Source organism: Nelumbo lutea, chromosome 1, assembly GCF_056320005.1.
Source record: "Nelumbo lutea isolate HS-2025 chromosome 1, American lotus-T2T, whole genome shotgun sequence".
Classification (NCBI taxonomy): Eukaryota; Viridiplantae; Streptophyta; class Magnoliopsida; order Proteales; family Nelumbonaceae; genus Nelumbo; species Nelumbo lutea.
Window position 1 is genome coordinate 74,878,924 of NC_142684.1, and position 21,272 is coordinate 74,900,195.

At 38.4% G+C, this 21,272-nt stretch overlaps 1 protein-coding gene across 1 annotated transcript; it reads right to left on the reverse strand.

Annotated features, from left to right (window-relative positions):
• Positions 1–1,715: 1,715 nt before the first annotated feature.
• LOC148875400 (heat shock protein 70 (Hsp 70) family protein) lies at positions 1,716–21,234 on the reverse strand. The gene is made up of 9 exons (XM_088964438.1): positions 20,853–21,234; positions 19,192–20,499; positions 10,475–10,687; positions 4,261–4,356; positions 4,014–4,163; positions 3,334–3,534; positions 2,878–3,006; positions 2,648–2,778; positions 1,716–2,255 (listed from the first exon to the last, which is right to left on the reverse strand). Exons 2-9 carry the CDS (start codon positions 20,359–20,361, stop codon positions 2,132–2,134), a joined length of 2,214 nt encoding a protein of 737 aa, XP_088820564.1. The 5' UTR covers positions 20,362–20,499; positions 20,853–21,234; the 3' UTR covers positions 1,716–2,131.
• Positions 21,235–21,272: the final 38 nt, after the last annotated feature.

Here is a 21,272-nt window from a genome sequence, read left to right on the forward strand (position 1 = left end):
AACACATGCTCTACCACTTCACCATTACAAATCCATACTCAACTATCACAAACGGAAATTTTTTTTATATGTACAAACCGATACTCAACTGATACATATTGTTACAAACTCATATTCAATCATTATAATCAATTATACAGACCCTTAACCATTGCAAACAATGCTCAACCTTACGAACTCATATTCAAACATTACAAAGGAATACATTATCGACTTCAAATTAAAATTACTTATTGATGGGAAAATCTATGATGAATTCAAATTAAAATAATTGATGGGAAAATCTATGATGTTGGAAAGACATGATACCGGAAAGCATAGTTTTGTAAACTGGACCGGATCAGACGGTCGGACCAATTGACCCAGGAACTGTCCAGGTAATCAATTCTGTTTCACTCTAAAACCACTTTTTGGCCAAAACTCATTGACTTGGTCAGCGACCTGTTGAACCGGGTGGTCAAACCGTCAACCCATCGACCCAGGCAAAGATATTTGATTATTTTTTATTTTTTAAAATCAAAACGAACTCTATTCAAACCGGATGGTCAGACCATTTGACCCCAGAACCAGTTGCCAAAACAGTTCCATGTCCAGTCCGGTTTTTAAAACCTTGCTGGAAATGCTGTAATTAAAACAATTTCTACGACTCGAAAGGATAAGCCACCCAAATGGAAGAAAAAGACTCTTACCACCAAGCTATACTACCACAATGTGTTAAAATGAACCTGCATTACGATTTAATTAATTTTCTAATCATTTTTATCAACTTTTTCTTATTAATACTTTATTTATAGTCATTTGAGACCTATATTTGCTTCTATTGGCATATTTTTGCTATTTATTCAAGTTTCCATTTATCCACATATCTTAGGCCCTGTTTGGTTCACAGGAATAGGAGTCTGGAATGGGAATCTCATTCCAATTTCTGCTGGAATGGCATTCCCCCATTTGAGGGAATAGCCATTCTCTGCCCCTCCCTTGGGAAAGAAATCCCATTCATGCTGATTTTAATTCTCATTCTCATTCCTGTCTGAATCAAAGAGACTATGGGAATGGACCATTCCGATTTCGATTTCAATTCCAGCTGCAAATCAAATGGACACTTAATTTTTTCCCATATACTGCATACAAAACCTATCCCAACATATCTATGTTATTATAAAGTAGATATTTACTTTACAAAACCTATCCCAATATATCTATACTATTATAAAGTAGATATTTACTTTAGTTTTAGTGTAGGTCATAATAGCTTTGATTGTATAACCTCAGCTTATATCTGACCTGTCTCTTAAAATTTCCTTTCTAATACACTTTTCAATAAGGATATCTTCAAGTTTCAACCTTGTATGTATATTGGGTGGGGCCGTGGGGGGGCCAAACAATGGCAAGAACAAGATGAGGTAGTCAATCAACGTTAAAGAAGCTGCCAAAGCAAAAAAAAAAAGCTGGACATCTAATTAGACCATTCGCATTTGGAACGGTCACAATGGCCGAAGCATTTGTCTAATCTTATCTAATACAAAGGATCTATCTTATCCTGTAGATCTGAACAATTAGCATCATCCATGCATCTTCTATGTTATGACCAAATTCCATTAATGAAAATATGCTTAATCAGCCCAGATTAGCTCCATAATAATCCAGAACTCAAAAGAAAACCAAAATAAGGTGAAAAGAAGCCCCTCCAAAATAGCTTATCGAAGATCAATTCATTAATTTAATGTGTTGTTTGTCTTGTATTGAAAACCCAACAAGGGGTCAATATTTTTTATACAACAGATAGTGTTTTAACTTGACATTTCCTCTATGAAACAAGTTAATCACAAGAATATGATCGATCCGATACCCTATACCTAATTCCAACCATGGTAGATTAGTACAAAAGGACGGACAGCATTGGAACATTGCACGACCCATACTATACTATGATTATACGATTATGGACGAAAGAAGAGGCCTTTATAGGAATGAACAAGGCCCAGGGCCCGTATCTTGACCATTTTGGATCTGGACCAATTGTTTACAAAAATATAATAATCAAAAGAGATGGGAGAAAACTGTGAGATCTCTAATCCTGTCAGCAAGCACAAATAACGCAAACAAGCTCCATGCCCGTTGAACACCCACTTCAATCTGTCTGCATTTTATCAACTGGCTGATCAGGGGCCATTTTATCAACTGGCTGATCAGGGGCCATGGTGTTATCTGGTCTTGGAGGAGAAGTTCTAGATTTTAGTATATGTTTGCACATCCTGAAATATATAGAGTTAAACTTCATCACATAGAAGAAAATGAGACAAGGGAAGATATAATGACAACAATAACACTAATAATTGTGACTGCCATAGGATCCTGGAAGCATAAGCCAGTATTGCAGAGCAATGGTTCCACCTAGACCTGTCAAAAACTTATCCAACTGAATAATCACCCTATTGGCATCTTTCTATATGAAATACATAGCATCTTCAATCCAGACCATATAATGAAATATGTTAGATGCCCATGACAATCCAATTGGATCAAAGTTTTGGCATAGGGATCTAGGTGGACCATGAAATATGGCTCCCAAGGCACCACAGCTATGTTGTCTCAACACAATAAATCTGATTAGAATTCTTTTGGGCTATTAAAATAGAAGAATTACGCATTTAGTGCCTCCGCCTTTCTCTTAATTTCACTTGACCATAGTATTGGGTCTTCATTCTTTGGTAACGAGTCCTGCTGTTGAGTTTTCTCCCATAGCCACTGCTCCACTTTGTTACATTCATTAATGATCTGCAAATAAGAATGATTCAGGATAGTTTAGACAGGTATCAAAGTTCCCCCCTCAAGATCATAATCATTATTGTTACAATCATCTAATAATTTGTTTACCATATCTCTTTCACTGGATGCAAGTGATCTCACAGTCATTCGGTTTTCCACAATGCACTTCAGCAAATCCTTTGTAGCCTGTGCTCTGGCTTCTTCATCTTTGTATCGGTTTTCAATAGGATCCACTAGCTATAAGAAACCAAAAGGTCCATATGTCACCAAGGAAAAGAAGCTAGTAGAGTTCAAATTTTTTAGAAGTTTTAGTTACCTTCTTAAGATCTATAGGTGGGACAAGGCTTAGATGATCATGACCAAATAAATATAGATTAGGAGTAATAGAAGGGCCATACAGTACTCAATAGTAATAACTTGTTTAAGCAGATTATACTGAGTTGTCAGGTTGCAATTAGTGTCCAGATGTGCACAGATCAAACCAAATAAATCCTGGTAATGAGACTATGTTTTTAAACCTTAACAACAATAGAGAACTAAGATATCATGATTCTGAATTCATACCTTATTGCGCATCTCATAGACATATGACTCCAGGGCATTCTTTTTATCTTTTGTTTGCTCCATGGTTCTGTCCTGTTGTGCCAACTGAAGTTCTTTTTCTTGAGCTTCCAAGACGTCAGCCTTGGTCATCCCACCATATATAGTCTCACTAACTGGCATCTCAAGCCTCTTCAAGAACCTTTCCTTTCTCATTCCATTAGCCTGCTAGCATAATGGTATTGTGAGTGACTTTTACACGTCCAGGTTCATACCATAATCACTTTCACTAGACTGAGAAAAGTTTCACTCTAACCATAGCATAATCAATAGGGTGTTGTGAGAATGACACATGGAGTTTATTATCATAGAAGGATACATGCACACCATCAAGCTGGAGTTTATTATCATAGAAGATCGTAAAGAAAGGGAGCTGACAATCAAGGAAAGTTTAACAGATATACTTTAAATGAGTCCAGGCACATTGTACTTGACACTACCCAAAAAAGCAAGGTAAAATCTAAGCTTTTGTCCTTTAATAATATGAAAGAAATACCCATACAGGTGGACTCCAAGAATTCTTTGTAGAGCATTCTTTACATTATAATTAATAAAGTTTGTTTAGTGAGTGATCAAAGAAACAAAGATACGAAGAAAAACCCAAATTACCCATTAACTACATGGTGAGCTCCAACAGAACTTACAGCAGACATGGGCAAAGTTTCAGGCTGTGAAAAGCAGCCATCTTTAGCACCATTTGATACCACATCAGAAGGCCCAGAAACAGATTCAGTGTCAACTTTGGACTGAGTATTGCTCCTTGTAACTGGATCGTCTGCCGGATCTTCAAACAACTACAATAAAATAAATTCATAATGGATTAACAAAATATATCTAAAGATTAATAGAGCTAAAAAATTTAACAAGTAAAAAACAAATTTTCGTACTTACTGATGCTGAATCAATGGTAACTATTCCATGGAGATTTAATTGGACTTTAACCTTGACTTTAGTTTTTTTTGTGTGTGAAACTTGGAAAGGGCCAATCTGCAATAACAAGATATCATCGTTTTAGAATTTAGAAGTGAGCATAAAACACAATTCAGCATGTATATCTGTCTGTTTGTGTGTATATTAGAGAGAGACAGATAAGCAACAATGAAGATAAGATTTAATTCCAGGTCTTGTACAGATTACAGAGGACTCAGAGGGTGGGGAGTAGAAAAGTTTTGATAGCTGTTTCGATATAAACTTTGTGAAAAAGAAGAAACAAGAAAGGAAAAGTTTCTACTAGAAAAGGAAAGAAGAAGAAATAGAAGAGAATGAGAGGAAGCCAAAAAAACAGATCTGGCTGCCCCTTTCTTTTTAATTATATACTCGTAAAAAAGAGTGTACAAGTACAAGTATGCCCTTAGTCAGCTACTTGTAAGAAGCTAAAAAACACACTTAACATAAACTAATGGAACTAAGGCCCAATAACTTCCTAACTAAGTAATGTAAATAAAATAAATAAAGTCGGCCCAATAACTCAACACTCCCCCTCAAGTTGGGAATAAATGTCACACATTCCCAACTTACGTAGATCATGCTCCAGCTTGTTTCTTGCAACACCTTTTGTAAGAACATCAACAAGGTGCAAATCAGATGCAACATATGGCAAATAAACTTTCCCTGAAGTCACCCTTTCTCTTATAAAATGTATGTCCACTTCAATGTGCATCCTCCTATCATGCTGAACTGGGTCGTAGGCGATGTTAATTGCTACTTGATTGTCACAGTATAGTACCATAGGTTTTTCTGCCTCAATTCCAATCTCCCCTAACAAGGAACGAATCTAGAGGAGCTCTGAAACACCATGTGCCATGTCTCTGTATTCAGCTTCTACACATGACCTTGTCACAACTGTTTGTTTCTTATTCTTCCATGAAACTAGGTTAACTCTAATTGTCCAATAAGAGTGCAAACTCCTGATGTAGATCTCCTATCATCTAGACACCCTGCCCAATCAGCATCTGTGTAAGCCTCTAGCTTCAACTGTCCATGGTCAACAAACAATATGCCTCTACTTGAGTGTCCCTTCAAATAAGAAAGTATCCTGTCAATAGCCCCCAATGCTGAACTCGTGAGGCATGCATATATTGACTCACCACACTCACTACATAAGAGATGTCTGGTTGTATCATACATAAGTGTAGCAACCAACCCACTAATCTTTGATAGCTCCCAACATCCTTCACTAGTTCACCTTCTGAAGCATTCATTCTGTGGTTCTAATCAATAGGTGTATTAGCTGCCTTTGTCCCAAGTTTCCATGTCTCTTATAGTAGATCCAGAGCATACTTCCTCGGTGAGATGAAAACTCCATGCTTTGATCTTGCCACCTCAATGCCCAGAAAGTACCTCAACTCCTCAAGATCCTAACTTTCAAACTCTTTGTGCAAATTCTTCTTCAAGGTATCAATCTCGCTCAGATCATTTCCTGTAACTACAATGTCATCCACATACACTATCAAAACTAACACCAGAAACCCCCTCCTCTTCACAAACATAGTATGATTTGATTGGGTTTGAGTATAGCCAAAACCAGCCAATGCTCTTCCAAACCTGTCAAACCAAGTTCCGGGTGATTGTTTCAAACCATATAGAGACTTCTTCAACCTGCATACCTATACCTTTTCCACATCATTGTAAAAATCAGATGGAAGATCCATATACACCTCTTCTTGCAAGTACCCATTGAGAAAAGCACTCTTCACATCAAGTTGGAAGAGTGGCCATAGCTACTAGTGATAGAAGAATCCAAGACTGAGCTCATCTTTGCCACTGGTGCAAAAGTTTCTAAGTAATCTATGCCACAAGTCTGAGTATACCCTTTTGCAACTAGCCTTGCCTTATACCTTTCTATACTCCCATCCGCCTTGTATTTCACTGTATAAACCCATTTGCATCCAACTATCTCCTTGCGTTCTAGTAGATCCATAATCTCCCACGTCCGATTCTTAATCAAAGCTACCTTCAACTCAGGTTTGGAAAGAGCCTCACTAACACCCTTGGGTATGGACATGGAGTCGAGGGAGGAAAGGAAGGCCCGATAGAAAAGAGATAGTCCACTGTAGGAGAGATAGTGTGAGATGCAATGAGCAGTACACTTTCTCTTCCCTTTTCTGAGTGCAATAAGAAGGTCAAGGTCATTTGCAATGGGCTTAGTAGTATCAATAGGAACTAAACCATCAGAGGAAGCAAGGGGCATACCTGGATCAATGTCAATTGAACCTGGAGTCTCTGAGGAGTCGATAAGAAGTGATGTGGGCTCTTCTGCTATGGAATCAACCTCCCTATGTAGTCGAAGACACTGTCGTGTAAAACACTATGAAACAGGACGCAAGGAAGGTGGTAAGTGGGTGAAATAGGAGGGTCGGACACTGGGTCATAGCAACAATACTCCTTCTGGTTTCCTACATACCCATGGACAAAGCATACACAACCAAACACCCTTAGAGGAATATGAAACATCTCCCTCATCAGGAAAAAGAAGGCTGAACGGGGTGTTATATCCAAGAACACGAGAAAGCACCCGATTAATCAAGAAAACCGCTATAAGAACTGCATAACCCCAAAAACGAACTGGAACACTAGAGGTCATCATCATGCTTCTTGCAACTCCACAATGTGTATGTTCTTACTTTCTACTACACCATTCTGATGTAGAGTGTATGAACAACTGCTTTGATGGATTACTCCATGCTCTAATAGGCATGATGCCAGGTTTTTTTTCAAAATATTCCTTGGCATTGTCTGATCTAAACACTTTCACTTGTACCCCAAACTGCATTAGCACCATCTGATGAAACTATCAAACCATAGATGGCACCTCATCATGGGATCTCATCAAATGTAGCCAAGAATATCGAGAATAATCATCCACCAACAAAAGGAAATACCAATAACCATCCATAGAAGGAATGTGATATGGCCCCCACACATCAATATGAACAATATCAAAAGCAGAACAACATCTTTTATTACTAGCTTTAAAGGAGTGTCTACAATGTTTTCCAAGTTGACAACCTTCACACTCTAAACTAGATAAACTAATAGACTCAAACAACTTCAGAAACAAGAAACACAAAGAAGCAAAAGACAAATGCCCTGACCGATTATGACAAAGCATATTCTGACCCACTAACTCTGACTCAATACCCCTGTTGACATGATGACTCTAATGACTAAGAAGCGCATCAAGAAGGTAGATTCCATTCACCTCACAACCACTCCCAATCGTCTTCTTTGATTCCAGATCCTGTAAAACACAATGACCAAGAGAGAAAATCACTGAACAATTCAAATTCTTTGTCAAACCACTAACAGAAAAAATGTTATCTCTGCCAGAGCAGAGGTGGTATGAGGAGAAAATGGTGGAAATGTTGGTCATATGCTCTAAGGCTCCTAAATCTATAATCCAAGGGGGTCCCTCCTTACCTCTAATGGAATCATAGTTTGCAGTGGCATGTGAACTACTTATATGTGCAAAAGAAGTAGAATGACTACCTCTTGATCCACCTATACCTTGTTGTCCATCTGATAATGGGTTAGGGATGAATGTATCTCTCTGATTTAGTAACTGCCCATATCTCTCCAATTTGGCCTTCACTGCACCTGTTGCAACAAACTCTGGGAAGTTGTAGTAGGTGGTCCTGACAAGTCACCAGTCACTACCATATTCACATTTCTCTTCTTGTTTCTGAGTCGAATCGACACAAGGTAAGGGTAAAGCTTCCAATAGGTATCTCTAGTATGTTTAGGCTTCTTACAATAGTTACATGTCAGATCCTTCTTATCTTCCTTCCTAAGTTCATTTCCACCCTTGTCTCCACTCTGCTTAGGTTTCACTGTGCTAACCATAACTGACTACTCAAGACCTGGGTTCCTCATCATCACATTCCTCCTACTCTCCTCTCTTGACACAAAGGCATATGCCTGAGAGAGAGTTACAGTATCTCTGGAAAGAATATGTTGTCGTGCAATGTCATACCTGGGGGTTAAGTCCAGCTAGAAACTCAAAAACCCTATTCTTCTCTACCAATTTCTGATAAGTTGTTGCTTCCTTGCTACTTTCCCAAACCATAGTCTCCAAATGATATATCTCCTGCCATAAGGTTTTGCGGGCTGAAAAATAAATAACAACAGATTTATCTCCCTGTCTGGTAGCAATTACCTGGTTTCTCAACTAGTAAGCTCTAGCAACATTCTCATTCTCTGAATAGGTTTCTACAACTCCATCCCAAATCTCCTTAGTTGTGTTAGCCCATAAAAAAATTTTACTTATATGGGGCAACATGGAATTGCATAGCCAAGTCATTACCATATAGTTCTCCTGTACCCATCAGGAGTAGTTAGTTTCGGGTTTCTTTTCCTCACCGGTGACATACCCCAATTTCCCATGAGCATCAATGGCCATCTTTGCAGATTGTGACCACTCTAAGTAGTTTGTACCATCTAACTTAACTATAGTGATGGTCCCAACCCCAAAGAGGTCTCCAACACCTCCTTCCCCTTGTCTCATTTCACTTCCCAGTTTGTTTTCAACTCCACAACCCTCCATAACTCCCAAAAAGGGTTAGAAAATCAACTTGAGATGAAAAAAGAGGTATTTATCTCCTTCAGACACCTCAAACACCCTTCTGGTACCCTAGAAGTTCCTCCCTTTAAAGATCCATTTTTCTGTGGGAGCAGGAGAAGAGAGAGAAGAGGTTGTCGCTCCCTCCAAAGGCCTCCAAAAAAGGTGGGACTTGAACCGCCCCCTACAGAAAACTTCAAGGAACCCTAGAAAACTAGGGTGCCACTTCCTAGGTCAAAATTGAAGAGTCCTACTAAAACAAGACTCTCTCCCCTTTCTCCAGTTCTTCCTAATTTTGGTGTAAAACCCTATACCAGCTACAAGGGATTGTAATTCCACCAAAAAATTCAAAAATTGGGCTTACCTGAGGTCTTCGATCAGCCCTTCACCTCATCATGCAATCGGCCGATCTAGGGCTGCATGATGGAGCAGCTCAAAAAGTCTTTAAATTTGCTATGATACCAAGTAGAAAAGTTTTGAAGGCTGTTTTGATATAAACTTTGTGAAAAAGAAGAAAGAAGGGAAAAGTTTCTGCTAGAAAAGAAAATAAGAAATAGAAGAGAATGAGAGGAAGCCAAAAAAATCAGATCTGGTCACCCCTTTCTTTTTAATTATATACTCATAAAAAAAAAGTGTAAAAGTACAAGTATGCCCTTATAAGTCTGCTACTTGTAAAAAGCTAAAAAACACACTTAACATAAACTAATGGGCCTAAGGCCCAGTAACTTCCTAACTAAGTTATGTAAATAGAAATAAATAAAGTTGGCCCAATAACTCAACAGGATAGGGCAGGGTGCATATTAGGTCCACTGACCATGTCACAGAGAGCCTGCAGTTCCACAGGCTTGGTCCTGTCCCTCCTTTTTTGGAGGGACACCAAATGACCATCTTAACTACTGGGTTCCCCAGTAGTTCTCCAGGTCTTCTGTGTGATGCACAAAGACTTTTCCTCATGACTCGTGAGGCAGGCTGGCAACTTCTAAGGGGATAAGGCTTTTCATTTGTCAAAGTCCAACAACCTGGCAACTTCTTAGAGGATAAGACTTTCATATATCAAAGTCCAAAATATGGGTATGCTGATGGGTACTAACAAATATGATGATACTATACATTCAGTTTCATTTATCAAATTCTTTTGACATTTATCATGGTACCTATCAAATTCTTAGTATTAGGAGTAAGATGTTCAAAAGCTAAAGAGAGATAAAAACAAAAGTTCAAATAACAGGGAAAATAGTATTACAAAGGTGCCAATGCACCATCAGGCAGCATTGTTGATAATAGCATGTTGAAGTGTACGGGTGTCATGTCTCATAATAACTAAAACAGTCTCCAAGGTCCATATTTCTGTGAATAACAGAACAAAGTGCAGCCTGACAAAAAGGGAAATGATATATAGAGGTGCCCCTCAAGAACCTATTGAGTGTAGGAATCCAGTACATGTCTCACACATACACTTCATCCATTTAGGAGTGCTACAAAAGAAAAGAACATTCTTTTATGGACACAAACAGTGTGAATAAAAAGCACATTCAAGGGAAGGCATACCTTGAAACAGCTAATCTTTGGAGAAGTACCAGGAGGGAGTTCACTTTGATCGCCATAAAATGCTTCTAGATGAAACATATTAGTTCGGTGACATGAAAGTATTTTAACACTTGGGATGGATTGTCCTTTTGGAAACAAAATTCCATTTGTCAGTATGTGAATCGGGCCTTCATCCGATGAAAACCCTATGGAGAATGGAAAGGAATCTTGGACCTGCAAATACATATGCTACATTAGCATTTATGCAGTCGGTGCAAAGGCTAAAAGACAAGAATAGAAAAAATTAAGATTCAATTGACAGAGCTAAGTTTCTGGGTTACAAGTAAAAAGTTTGCCATCATATAATCTGTACGTTATGATTTCATTATTTCCAATATGTTGGTTATTATACTTTTTTTTTATAAATGGTATTATACTTTTAATAGCAGAATTTATTTTTCTCACATGAATACAAAAAAGGCTCCATGTGGATTGGGACAAGAGAAGTAGGGATGAGTATTCAGCTAGGCTGGTCCACCTAGCCTGGCTAGTCAGAAACAAAGCCTGGGCAAAAATATAGGCCTAAAGTTGAGTTTGAGCTAGGCCTTGGTTAAACTTAGCCCATCCAAAAGATCCAAGGTAGCATGCATCATCTAAGCCTTGTCCCAACTATACAGGGTCAGCTACATGACTCTTGTTTTTCCATTCTGTTCTGTTTGGTGCCATATCCATTGTTAAATTATGAACACAATAAGGTATAGTAAATGCCCTACATAGTCGGGCTGGATTTGGGTCGAGCACCTTGGGCTGAGCTTGGGCCCAGATAATCCAAGTACTAAGCATGTAGTGTGGACTGGCTCCAGGTCTTCCAAAGTCCTGCTCAGTGCTCACCCCTACAAATAAGGTATAGTAAATACATTGTTCTATTTCAGTTGTCACTACACAATTTTTCAGAACTTCAATAACTCAATCATATTTTTCTACAAGAATACATGGGCCTAGCAGGGGCAGAGCTAAGGTGAATGAGGTTTGAAAAATTCTAAATAGGTTACCACTACAAGAAGAATAGGCCCCAAATCCCCTTTTATACAAAATACACCCCACCCCCAAATCTTTTCGTGGTCTAAATTAGGGAGTGCTCATCAAAAATTGAAAAACTGAACCAAACCGACGAAACTGAACTAAAAATTCTGGTTTAGTTTCAGTTAACCAATATGAAAAACCAGCGATTAATATTTTATATTATCTATATATTATAAATAAATATATATGCATTATATAAATATATATATATTTATTTATAATATATAATATATTATTTATTATTTTATATGTATTTCAAGTATTTATACTATATACTTATATATTTATATATAATATATTATAAACATCAAAAAAACCAAACCGATCAACCAGTTAACCAGTTGGTTTCAGTTCATGATTTTCCAAAAGCCGACGTACCTGTTCAGTTTGGAAAATAGGTCCACAGTTCAGTTAACCAAACTGTGAGCATCCCTACTCTAAAGAACAATGTTCTATTAAATATAGACCTAATATATGATATGACTGAAAGATACAAAATAGGAAACAATACTTTAAACTAGTCCTACTTTAGAATGGAAGACAAAAATGAAAAATCTAATGCTAAAACATTCTTTATCTTCTATGATGAAAATAAACAGTAACTGAAGAGAGAATTCATTAAATACGGCCCCTGATGGGCTAACCTCAGCTACCTACCCATCAAGCCTTCCCATCATTACATTACATACATAAATATGCAATTCACACTGTATTCATCATCACCCCCAGAAGAGAGCAGTTTTATTGACCCCCATTTTGACTAAGCCATCTGGCCAGAGCATTAGCAGATCTAGGTGTCCACACTAAAGAGCAGTTCAAACATGACATTAAGAGCTGAGTCTCTCTGAAGGTATGTTTGAATCTCCATACTCCTTTCTTATTTCCATTCAACAGTCTATGATATGGTTGAGATCCAGGAGTGGTAGAATATGGTATCCCATTTCTGATAATGGTTCTCATGATACTCCAACTTGTATTCTGGCTGCGTCAACATTGTTGAAATACTTGATAATCTTTTTGTAAACAGTATCTGTATAGGGCTGGTGGTATAGTGGTTTTTTGTATACACACAATTTACAGCCTCTAGTTGTACTTGATTTTTTGAATCAATTATACTTTACCTTTTTTCAAAGAGAAAAAACAGTGTTGAGATACATGAGTAGCATTTCATCCATCTCCCTAGTATAAAAAAAGTATAATTTGTATTAGCACTCATCCATCTCCTTCCTAGTACACTAAAGATCTTCCCTATAAGCTTTCATATTGGCACTGAACAACTCTGCCGCATTGGATACTTAATTATGTCTTGAGACCATCTAACACTAATATCAGTATCTTTCTCATGAAATGAGCAAGACTATCTTTTCTTAAGACCATCTAATTCCCAAAAAGAAAGGGGCAGTGGGTTTGAAAGATTTCAGACACATAAGCCTTGTTAGCAGTGTCTATAAAGTGCTTGCAAAGGTGTTAGTTAAAAGAATGAGAGTGGTGATGGATAAACTAATATCAGAATCTCAGGGAGCTTTCGTAGATGGGAGGCAAATTATCGATGGCGTTCTAGTGGCAAATAAACTCATTGACTCCAAAAGAAGAAGTGAGGGACAGTGTTTTAGAGCACAAGGCGCAAAAAAGGCGCAAGGGCCATTTTGCGCCTGAGGCACAAGGTGCAAGGCGAGGCACGCGCCTTTTTGAGGCAAGGCACACAATTTAAAAAAAAAAATGCAAAAAAATCAAAAAATTATAAAGCATAACATTAATAAAAATATTAACTTAAGTTTTAAAATAAATGTTTTAAAAAACCTATTATCTAAAATTAAAATGCATAAATATAATATGTAAAGCATATACAAATGAGAATTTAAAAATGAAATCAAACATATAAAACATTTTCAAGCATACAAAACCCACAATCTCTTTTTTTTCTCAATTGCATCAAGTAGCTAATGTGATGTATTACATTCCTAATCCTACAAGCCGCCTTTGTGCCACGTCCCTTGAGGCAAGCCCAAACAAGTCCATGTTAGGGTCTTAAATTCTTAGATTTCACACAAAAAATAATAATTTTATAGTTTAAATTGCTTTTAAGAAGATATTTTATTATGACGAATGAATGGACAACATTACCAAATAAGGGGTTCTTGAAGCTTCGGTGAGCGAGCGAACCCTATTTGGTAATGTTGTCCATTCATTCATCTTAATAAAATATCTTCTTAAAAGCAATTTAAACTATAAAATTATTATTTTTTGTGTAAAATCTAAGAATTTAAGACCCTAACATGGACTTGTTTGGGTTGGCGTCGAGGGGACTCAAAAAAAGGGAAAAAGCGACAAATTTTCATAAGGCGAATGCCTGAGCTAAGGCGCAAGGTGCACCAGGCGTGCGCCTAGGACCTGGGAGAGACGCCTACCCTAAAATGCGCCTTGCCTGAGCGCCTAGGCGCAACTTTTAAATCATTGGTGAGGGAGGGGATATTGCTCAAAGTGGACATGGAAAAGGCATACAACCATGTAAATTGGGAGTTTTTGAATTACATGCTTAAAAGGTTCAACATTGGGAGGAGGTGGAGGAATTGGATAAAGGTGTGCATAACAACAGCTAGCTTCTCTATCTTGGTAAACAGTGTTTCAGCAGACAGATTTCAGAGCTCGAGGGGCCTAAGGCAAGGTGACCCCCTCTTTCCCTTGCTGTTTATGATAGGAAGCTCTAAGTATGATGGTGAATAAGATAGTGGAAGGAGGATTATTTGAGGGCTTCAAGGTGGGTCAAGAAATGGAGGTAGCACTGCTGCAGTATGCTGATGATACTCTCTTCTTTGTCAACATGACAGAAGATCAAGTGGAAAAAATCAGAATGATTTTAATTTGGTTTGAAGTGGTCTCTGGCCTGAAAGTCAATATGCATAAAAGTGAGCTAATGGCAGGGGAGAGTGGGGACTGGTCCAAATTTGGAAGTGTTGGCAGATATTGTAGGCTGCAAAGTTGGAAAGTTGGCATCAAAGTACTTGGGGATGCCACTTGGGCAAAAATGCATTTCTAAGAAGACTTGGGACCCAGTGATGGAAAGAATGGAAAGGAAACTTGCCTCCTGGAAATCGAGGTATCTATCAAAGGGAGGGAAACTTACATTATAAAAAGTGTTTTGTCTTCTCTTCCTACCTACTTATTGTCTCTCTTCTATATTCCAGCTAGTGTGGCTAAGATGTTGGAGAAGACAATGAGAGGTTTTCTTTGGCAGGGATGGAAGGATGAGGTTAAACTTCATTTAGTTAGTTGGAGCAAAGCTTGTAAGCGAAGAAAGGCGAGAGGTTTGGGTTTAAGGAATGTGAAAAAGTTTAACTTGGCTTGTCTAGGGAAATGATATTGGAGGTGGAATGAACAGACCACGAGTCAATGGAGAAAAGTAATAGAGGCTAAGTACGGCTCAAGGAACTAAAATTGGGACCCAGGAGAATCAAATTTATCTAACGGCTGTGCAGTCCAGAAGGGTATTCAGAAGTCAGAGAAGGATTTCAGACAAGGTTTAAGAATGGAAGTAGGAGATGGTTCTAAGTGAAAATCTGGAAGGAAGTCTGGCACGGGGATAGCCCTCTTAAGGACAGATTCCCAACCCTCTTTGATATTGCTATCAACAAGGAGTGTATGGTGTCAGAGGTGTTTTCTCAGGTTGGAGGGGCAGGTGTGTGGTGTCCCAGTTTTAGAAGGAACCTGAATGATTGGGAAGTGGAGCAATGGGAGGAGCTGATGCAGATCCTGAATGCGGTAAGGGTGGACAGTACAAGGGGGGACATGAGGATTTGGGCAAAGGAGAAATCAGGTAGGTTCTAAGTCAAATCTTTTTACAGAAGCTTTTGCAGGGAGGAGGAAGATAATTTCCCCGAAGACTTGGCGTGGAGGAAGGTGGCTCCTTTAGAAGTCTCCTTTTGTCTATGGGTGACAGCTTTAGGGAAGTGCCTAACAGCTGACAATTTGTCAGAGGTTGGGTAGTAGAACCAAGCAGATGTGTCCTATGTGGCAACAATTCTGAAAAGTTGGAGTATCTCTTCCTGCACTACTGATTCAGTTGGGTAATTTGGATGAAAATGATAGAGGTTTTTGTAGTTCAGTCGTGCCTCCCAAGGAATGTATTGGATCTGTTACGGGTCTGGGGTCTGAGGGGTCTGTCGAGAAGTGGTAAGATTCTATGGAAGGTGTTGCCAGCAGTGGTGGCGTTGTCAATCTGGTCAGAAAGAAATATTAGACTCTTTGAAAATCAGTTGAGATCAGAGGAGGAAGTCATAAAGAGCATTTGGGAAAGGTTATATTCCAGGTGGCGATTCACAAACTGTTCAAGAATTGTCCTTACAATTCTTTTTGGAGCATAGTAATCTTTTCGTATGATGTTCTTTTTTGGGTTTTCTTTGAGTTGTACAAAGTCAAAGTGCTTGCTTTTCTCAGTGCCCAGTGGGCAAGGCTGTATCTCTTTCAGTCTTCTATTAATGACATGCTTTATCTTAGTTTTTTTTTATCAGCACCTCAAGAAGATTTTATTAAAATTAAAGAACAATCTAAGTTGGCAAACTATTCTGCTTTAAAAAGATGGTACAATTTTACAGTACTCCTCCCACATTACAGAAATTTCTTTCTTAAAGTAGGCCAAAAAGGGGCAATTTGGTGCACATTGAATGCTCTAAAAGGAAAAAAAGCAAAGGCCAGAAAAGGAATAAGATGTAGGGAGAATGGTTTGAATAATTTTAATATGGTAGATGTGATAGATGCAGTCAAAAATTTACACTGAAAATTTTTTAGTGTCAGATACAAATTTACAATAGAAATTGAAGTATCCAACACAATAAGCTACCCTTTTACAGTATCCAAGTATCGTAGTCCATCCTTTTTTTTTTGAAAAGGTAAAGTATTGTATTAAGCATCAAACAGTATAAAGAACCGTACAACAGTGTTTTCAACCCACCGTTGACCCAGCCGTTCGAACCATCAACCGGCCAAGATTCCAGGTCTGCTTCAGTCAAGACCCGTCAGACGGTCAAAAACCGTTGACTTGGTCAAGAACCATTCGACCCGGCTGATTCAACCGCTGACCCATTCGACCCGGTCACCGGGTCATGGGTTGCACACTCAATGTATGCAAACTTTTGGAGGCCATAACTTGGTACTCCGATGTTTGATTGGGGTGATTTTTTTTATTTTGGGTAACTTTTCGAGATCTATGCCTCCCAAGGCGCCTTGCCCCACTATTTTCGCAAAAAAAAAAAAAAACCCTTTTTAGCCTCAAATTGCAATTTTTAATATTTCTTATAAATAAAAAAATTAAAAACTGAGTTAAAAATATAAATTAAATATAAAAATACATATAACATATCTAAAACATATTTATACATTATTTATTGATAGAATATATATTGATACACATATATACATATGTATATATATACTTAATACATATATGATGACGTGGCACAATCTGAACCATTCGACTCGGCTGATCGAACCAGTGACCCGCAACCCAGAGGCAAAAACAGTTCGGCCTCCAGGTCGGTTTTTAAAACATTGTCGTACAAGAGGCTATACAATCATAGTTCCATCTTAGCTGGCATTGAAATAAAGACATAAAGCTCCCTATGAAGGTAATTATACCTGATTATATTAGTGAAAAAGAAAGGCATGTACATGAGAGACTGAATTTATACACAAAAGGGTAAACATGCAGCACCATCCTCCAGAAATTTAGATTTTAAAAAGAAATGATATTGCTAAACCACCTGCCATCTAATTCAAATCTCTAGGAATCCACCCGATTCAAACTGGCAAGAAAGGAAGATAATCCCTAATCTCATTCAGATAATTGGAAAGCTTCCATTGCTTTCAACCAATCATAATATTCCAGCAGTTCAGCCAATGGCATTAGCTAGCATTCATTAAACTTCAAAGAATCCACAATCCAATGTGTTGCTATGCTACTCCTAACCCTGATGATAAAGTAAGGACTTAGGCCTTAGTAGAATCTGTAAATCATCCCCCCCAAAGTGGGTCACCATGGATACAAATGATAATCCTGTCCACATTGAAGAAACCCCTTTCACATGTGCTGGAGAATGATTACCTGAAGAGCTGAGATGTAATTGCAGTCTAGCGTCAAGGTTACATGAGGATAGAATGAGTACTTCAACTAAATTCCTTCTCGATCCTAGGGTGAAAAAAAAACCATATAATTCAAGGGAGAAAGATACAATTTCCTGACTAGACCACTTCCCCTCCAAAGTTCCATTCTGTTATGTTCCTCCTACAAACCCCATGTAAAGCATGGATCATTTTCCTTCTAGTAGATTAATGTTGAAACACCAAGACAATTCAGTCTCCACTGCCAAAGTTCTTTGGACTTGGCATGACTAATTGCACCCCAAATTCTTAAAGTATTTCATTAAAGTAAAAACAAAAACATATACAAAGCCTTGCATAATAAGGCATTGGTCAAGACAAGAAAAAGATTACTGTAAGGTATATTCTTGAATATCTTATGTGCTGCTGCCCATGAGTATACCCTTCCCCAGCTACCTTTTAAAACTGAATCTACTGTACTGAAATTGTGTTAAAAAGTCTCCTATTTCTTTCCGTCAAGATTGACCACAGCACCGCTGTTGGAACCACCCCCCCCCCAAAAAAATCTTTCCTTTCCTCAATAAACCACACACATTCCAACTCTATAGTAATGCCAACAGGTCTCTTGGGAAACAGAGCTTAGTCCAAACATCCTCAAACATTGTGCACCAAATTTTTCTATTTATCTAATTATTTATAATGCAATCTTAGCTTCTTTAGTATTATCCTGACTTTAGGTTTTGAGTGATATCTTGATTATTAACTTGAATACTAGATTCTTCAGCCCTAATCTTTCTTTAAGTCCCACTGAATCTCCATTTATTAACCTCTTGATGCTTAAATCCTTAATCTAATGGATACTGTACCCTCTTTTTTGTCCAACATCAGGCATCCTTCCAATGAAATGAGGATAGCATAATAGTATATCCTAAATTGAAATAGCACTAAGCAAAGTCTACTCTTTGAAGTGTCGAAGTTGAAAAGCTCCAAAGTTTTAAATCAATCCCAAAAGGAAGGCATGCGCAAGCACAAGTATAGATGCATATATACACACATAAAGGAGAAAAGTCTACATTTGCATGCATATGCACAAGTACTCATATGTACATACAGGTTTCTGTTTTTCAATCAGATCAAGTAGACCTTTTATAGAAAGCAATATAAACCAGTGGAACTCTCAATTTTTCAAGTTAAACAATGCCCAAAAGAAGGGTTTAACTTTTCCATGTAGAAGAGGCTTTCAGACTTTCTATCTAGATGACCCAGGTAGGTGCAATGTATGTATACATGCATGTAATATGTAGATCATGGAAGGATGACATTATGAGAGAGAGAGAGAGAGAGAGAGAGAGATCTTGGTGGTCCAGACATGAGCCAGTTCCAGATGCATTCCAAACATTGGAGAACAGTCTCACGCACCACATCCTAAAGAGTAAATACTGCAGAACGGGTGCAGAGGAATTTCAAGATTAAACCCCAAGTAGACCCAACAGCAGTGGGCAAGGCTGAAAACCAGCAATGCATTTATCATTGGAGAAACGATGACGAATAATAGCACATACCTCATACTCTCTAACACGGAAGATTGGGCTAAGCATTGCACACTGAAGAGCACATCCACGAGCTACACACTCACTTGCATTCACTGTCCGGCTAGGCTCTTTGTTAAACAGGCTAGCTAAAGTTCTAGTAATAGCTGGTATCCGAGACCCTGATCCAACAAGCTCAACTGCATGAATCTTATCCACAGTCAAGTTTGCATCAGCCAAAGCCTTCTCACAAGGAAGCCTAATTCTTTCCAGCAGATTCGAAGACATTTTTTCAAACTCTTCCCTCTTAATAAAACCCTTTACGTCTATCTCATCCATCAAACACTCAATATTAAGTGGTGCCTCTGCATTTGCACTCAGAACCTTCTTCAGCTTATCACATGCTGCCCTCAACCTGATGCATGCCCTCACGCTAGAATAAACATCAATGTTATACTTTTCCTTGAACTGTGCTGCAAAATAACTAAACAAAACCTCATCAAAGTCCCTCCCTCCCAAGTCTCTATCAAAAGCATGAGAAATTATCCTCATATAACTAGCCTCAAATGATGCAACAGACACCTGCGTGTCACAATGTCCAATATCAACAAACACAACATAAGTAGGGCCAGCATTGAAGACATCGGTCTTGTAAATTCCATAACCAAGAGCTGTAGCAGTACAGTCATGCATCAATCTTAATGGCTTCAATCCAGCTATTGCCGCAGCATCCAAATAAGCACGTCTTTGCAAATCTGTGAAATAAGTAGGAATCCCAATGACACAATCTGAAACAGGAGTTTCCAGATTCTTCTCTGCTATCTGTTTTAAATGTGAGAAGAGCATTGCCAAGATCTGAACCGGTGTCAATTTCAGTGTCTCACCCAAATATTGCAAATGAATCAAAATGTTGCCATCAGAACCTTCAGAAGTCTCAAAGGGAAAATTCCGGAGTTCCTTCTGAACATCAGGTTGCCTGAAATTAAGCCCAATCAGTCTCTTCACCTGAGAGATTGTGGATTTTGGGTTCATCAATGCAGAAGCAGCACCAGACGCACCGATAAAACGTTGCTTCTCACCGAACGAGACGACAGCAGGTGTTTCACGCTTGGATTCATCATTCAATAAAACATCAATCCCCCTCTGCTTTGCAGCAGCAATAACACAACTCTCGTTGCCAATGTCAAATCCTACCACACTCATTCTCAACTCAACCAGAACATAAACCGTGGTAATTCAATAACAAGTTGGAGACAAACACTATAAAGGCCCTGGGGTTGGTCCTCTCTCACAGTTACCAGTACGCCAAATCCTATAAAACCTTATTCCCGAGGAACCGTCCTGTATGGAATTCAAGAAATCGAACTTAGATTTACCGAATTAACGACGAAACAATCCATAAACCACAGAAACCACTAGAGATTCATTAACTACTGGACCCTTAATTCCATAACCACATGTTACAAAAGAAAAGAAAACAAAAAATAATGGAATTTCACGCGAAAGAGCTCATCTTGACGAGAAATAACAATTGAAAATTCACAAAAGTTGAAAAGCTTACGAAAAGTATCCGGATTACCATCAAGATAATAAAAACAAGAGCGAAAAGCAACAAGTATCAATGAATCAACAGATAACAGCTTCAATGAAACAGAAAAAGGAGGAGACAAAGAAGGAAGAATCATAAAAGTTACCTGGTTACTAGGATGAATGGAAGAGGAGGAAATGATGGGACACAGAGGAAAACCCTAGAATTGCACTTTGAGAGATTCAAAGAAACGAGTGGTGATTGATAGAGGGGAAACCTCCACTTGGCTGGCAAAGAAATTGAGTTTGAAAATCATTTATATGGCAACGCAGCGAGGCCTAGCATTGAGGAATGACGAAGAAAGAGAAAGTGGATGAGCGTTCCGAGCCAACAACAGAAGCATCGATTTCACCGGCTTGCTCGGAAAAATGTTTGGCTCCAAATTTGGCTTCGACAAACAGTGCCTTAACACGCACTCATACTCTTGCATCATATTTTGCTTTTGGAACCTCCACATCACCATTTGGAAGTCGAGGTGGATGGGCCAGAAGAATGTTATCTGGGATCTCCTCCAAATATACTTGTG

Excerpts from the sequence above, each read along its gene's own strand:
- LOC148875400 (XM_088964438.1), bottom strand. The coding sequence starts at position 20,361 with ATGAGTGTGGTAGGATTTGACATTGGCAACGAGAGTTGTGTTATTGCT. Across the intron at positions 4,164-4,260 it reads TTACCATTGATTCAGCATCA|TTGTTTGAAGATCCGGCAGA; the intron begins GTAAGTACGAAA and ends ATTTTATTGTAG. Across the intron at positions 2,779-2,877 it reads CATCCAGTGAAAGAGATATG|ATCATTAATGAATGTAACAA; the intron begins GTAAACAAATTA and ends TCTTATTTGCAG.